At 20.7% G+C, this 5000-nt stretch overlaps 1 protein-coding gene across 1 annotated transcript; it reads right to left on the reverse strand.

Moving 5' to 3' along the window:
• Positions 1–38: 38 nt before the first annotated feature.
• PGSY75_1124100 (putative neutral-sphingomyelinase activation factor protein) lies at positions 39–4931 on the reverse strand (the record flags this gene model as incomplete). Its single annotated transcript, XM_018786365.1, has 1 exon — positions 39–4931. The coding sequence occupies one exon, from the start codon at positions 4929–4931 to the stop codon at positions 39–41; it is 4893 nt and encodes a 1630-aa protein (XP_018641160.1).
• Between the last annotated feature and the right edge of the window lie 69 nt (positions 4932–5000).

Consider the following 5000-nt stretch of genomic DNA (forward strand, 5'->3'; position numbering starts at 1 on the left):
ATATTTACTAAATATAGGTAATTTTTTTTATAAATTATTTAGTTTCCTTTTTTGTATATCTCCATTTGTGCATCTTCACTTGTAAATAAAATATAATCATTATTAATATTATCTATATCATCAAAATGATTAAAGAAGGATATATATTTTGTGGTTATTAAGGAACTTCTAGGGAAGAAATTTGTTTTTGATAATATATTATTACTATCACAAAAATTCATATGTTCATAAAAAACATGTCCATCATCATTTATTAAACATAATCTTTGTTTATTACAAGCAGCAGAAACAATTTTATAATTTCTTTTCTTTTTTAATTTATATTTGTTATTATTTTTTATAGTTCCCATTAATGAATTGGATAAGATATTATGCCATTTCTCATTTCGTATGTCATAAAAATATAAATAATCTTTTTCATCTACACACAATATATTATAATCATTAATAAGACAAGCGTGTATGAAATTATATTGATTCTTATTAAAATTTGAATGAATATTTTTTTTTATTTTTTTTTCATAAAGGAATGGTTTGTTTAAATAATTTACCCTCACATAATTGTCTTGATATGGCCAACCTATCAAATTTTTACTATACATCATATTATTATTAACATTATCATACATCATATTATTATTATTATTATCATACATCATATTATTATTATTATTATTATTATATACCCTTTTTCTAGCACTTTCAATAAATTTTTTTTTTGAACTCCTATTCTGTGATGATATATTAAGAAATAATTTATTAGAACTATTAAAATTATTTATATTATTAAGATATATATTTTTTTTTCCAATTCTTATATCAAAAAGTTTTAAATCATTAGACATAGCAAATAATAATTTATTTTTTAATTGCACGTATCTAACTTTATCATTAAAATTATCATAAACTTGTATAATATCAAAGTTTGTATCTGCATTTATTAATTCTATAGTTTCATCAGATGAAGCAGTTGTTATATAATTATAACTACAACTAATACTATTAATTGTATCATTATGTATTTTTTTAGATATAATTTGACTATATATATTATTATCATTAAAAAATAAACCTTTATCTTCCTTATTATTTATATGGTTATATATATTATCATATATATTCTCATTTTTGTCATAAAAGATATCTTCAAAAGAATTATATAAAAAATCACTTGAGTCATTACTATGAAAATTAAATAAATCATCAGAAAAGTCATCACTAAAAAAATCGTGTTCATATTCATCATTATTATTATTATTTTCAATTCCATGTTGATTTATATTTTGATTTTTTACTTGTTCTTTTATATCTATCTTACTTTTATTCTCACATATATTATTATATTTATTTTTATAATCTATATTTAATATACTCTTTGGATTTATAAACACAATATTACCAGTTGATGTTCCTAATACATAATTATTTTGAATATTATTTATACAAGAAAAATTATCATCACTTATTTTTAATGATATAAAATTATTATTATTTTTTATATTACAATTTAATAAATCTTTATGTGTTATTAATTTTATATATCCATTATTACAAGAAAAACAAGTATGTTCACATGTACTAGCTATTCCTCTTATTTTACATGCAGAAAATGTTTCTGCTCTATATAAATTCCAATTATATCTTTTAAAATAATCACAATATTCATCATCCTTTCTTTTATTATTTATATTTACATTTTCATATTTGATATTTTTATCATCCATGAGAATATTCCTTTGTTTATGTGATGATAAGTTGTATGATAAAGTGGGATTTCTAGCATCTATCACATCATCATCGTCTACATTGTCATATACATTGTCATACACATCGTCATCCACATCGTCATCCACATCATCATCCACATCGTCATCCACATCGTCATCCACATCATCGTCGGTGTTACCATCAATATTGTCTCCTTCATAGTCATAATGAATCAAAGAACCATCACCACCACCAATATCATCACCAATATTAACACCAATATTAACACCAATATTAACACCCATATTAACACCCCCCACACCAACTAGGTCGCCAATTCGCTTCTTCCTGTGTATGTTATTTGTCGCATAACCCTTTGCTCCAATATGAAGATTTTTTTTTTTTTTTGTTTTTATTTTTTTTTTTTTTTTTTTCATGATTTCCTCTCTCAATAATTGATTAATCACATCAGAATAATACCAAGGAGAATTTGAAATTTTTTCATTATAAACAAAAGTGTGAACCTGCTTTTTTGAGACATGAGGTTGTTTAAATATTTGATAAGGACACTGTCCAAATTCATGCAATTGAGTTTTCAAAGCTTTTGAAGACATAGTAGTTATTAAATCTTTAATATTTTGATTAAAATTTTGCTCAAAGGTATTTTCTTTTTCTGCTTTATTACTTTCATAATTATCTTTATTATTATAATCTCTAGATAATTTTTCATTTAATATAGAATGCATATATGTTAAAGGATGAAATAAATTAAAACATTCTTTTGCATTATGACCATTTTGTTTATAACCAAATATTAAATCTATCCAAGAATTTAAATTTTCATTTACATAATTACTTTCTAATGCGTTTTTTAAAAAAATTAAAAATTCTTTAGGATTAGAACACCATTTGGGTAATATAACATCATTTATATTCCCTTCATTTGTAATTATATTTAAATTATTTTTTAAAAAACTTTCATCATCTTCATAAAATTCAGGAATTAATTCTATAAATGATGAATTTGCATTTAATGCTGTATGATAAGTACTTTCCATAGATAAAAACATTCTAGATATAGTATCAAATTTACCACTTTGTAATTTTAATTGACATTCAGGATATAATCTAATTAAAAAATATACAACATAAGCTAAAGTTGAATAATGTGAACCATAAAAATAATCATGATCATGCATTTTTTCTATTAATGAATTTAAACGATTTTTATTTAAACATCCAACTGGTTTTTTTAAATCACGATATATTTCTTTATTATCATATTCAAGTTTTTTATCTGTTTTATAACATGATATAATCCATGGATATATAGGATATTGAGAAAAATCTTTTCGACTTCTACCTCCAATACAATTCAAAAAATCTAAATATATATAATTACTTATATATCCTTCAGACCATTTTTCTTGTATAGTATATACAAAATCTTTATTTTCTTCAATAAAAAAACATTCACTTTTTATCCTTTTCAATATATTTATTATTATTTCTCTATCATCATATGATAAAAATTCTATATATAAAGAATCATATTTTTTCCTTTTCTCATTATCAAAAATTATTTCTAAAGCATTAGGTTTCATTGTAATTATTCTTTTAAATACATGTAATATCTTTTCAACATTCCATTTCTTTTCTTTCTTATTAGTAAAATTTGGATATGGTTGGAAATATATATATTTATTAGTAATATTTAAAATACCTTTTACTTTTAATAATGGAGATACTTTATAAACCCAAAAACCATCAATTCTATTTGTTATAATTTTCTCATGGATATTAATACTACTAATATCAAATTTTATATTCTCTTTTAATTTATTCATAATACTTTCTATATATTTATCTAAATTTAATTCTTTATTTTTTATAACACCATTATTATTTGTAGAATATTCATTTCTTTTATTATTATCATCATCATCATCTCTTTTTTTTTTTTGCATTTCTTTATTATAATTATCCTCCTTTGTATTATCTGATTTTAAAACATTTCTATTCTGACAACTAACATTACTATTATTATTATTATTACTATTACTATTATTATTATTACTATTATTATTATTATTATTATTGTTTATGATTATATTGGTGTTTTTATTTATCATTTCTTCAGCTCTTGATTTATTTCCAATTTTATATTTACTCTTCTTCTCTTTTATTAATATATCCATTTGTTTTTCATTAATTATCATTGCTGTCTTTATTTTTACTATCAACTCATAAATGTGTTTCATTTTTTTCATAAGCATTGAAGAGTTTTCACAAGAAAAAACATACACAAAGCTTATATCTTTATCTTTTTCTTTATCTGTTGAAGATTCTAAATTTATTGACATTCCTTTTGTTTGACTATTTATATGATCTCTATCCAAATGAGATTCATCACCACATTGATTATCTTTATTTTGTATTTGTATATTTCCATTATTATCATTATTTTTATTTTTATTATCACATTCTAGTTTGTCTGTTATATAATCATTTATATGTATATTTGAAGAAATATGATCATTTGTTTTATTTTTAATTTTTATATTTTTTGTTTGTTTTTGTTCCTCTGAATTTACAGGCTTATTATTAATATTCTCTTTTGTAGTATCAATGAAAGATCCATTTTTATTATTATAACATTTGTTGATGTCTAGAAAATCATCAAAATTATTTAATATTTTTTCAAAAATATATATTTTTTCATCTATATTATTATTATCTATAATTTTATATTCATCATAATATTCATTATATAAACTATTTAATGCATTTATATTTTTTTTATATTTTCTTTCATAAATAAATTGTGATATACACCTCGTCTTCTTATTATGTATAATAGTTTTAATTCGTATGACTTCACATGTCTTAATTATTATTTCATTTTTAAATATTCCTAATTTTATATTCTCTAATTTTTTAAAAGGAAATTTCAAAACTTCCTCATCAACATTATATGCTTCAAAAATTAATGATTTAGAACACAGTCTTAATCGACCCTTTAATTCAACATATATATAGTTACCATTTTCATTCGTATTTTTATTAATATTGTTATTTTTATTATTATTTTTATTAATATTATTATTTTTATTATCTTCTTTTTCTTTCCTTGTTTTCATAGTTATTAGCATGTCATCAATATATTCCTCATCCTCTTCTAAAAACAGCAAATTAAAGGATCGTATTTTTTGTGATTTCTCCATGTTCCCTTCTTCCTTGTTTTATGAAACTTAAAGGGTACATTATTTACAAATAAAAAAAGAGAAAAAGTA

This window comes from Plasmodium gaboni, chromosome 11, assembly GCF_001602025.1.
Source record: "Plasmodium gaboni strain SY75 chromosome 11, whole genome shotgun sequence".
NCBI classification, from domain to species: domain Eukaryota; phylum Apicomplexa; class Aconoidasida; order Haemosporida; family Plasmodiidae; genus Plasmodium; species Plasmodium gaboni.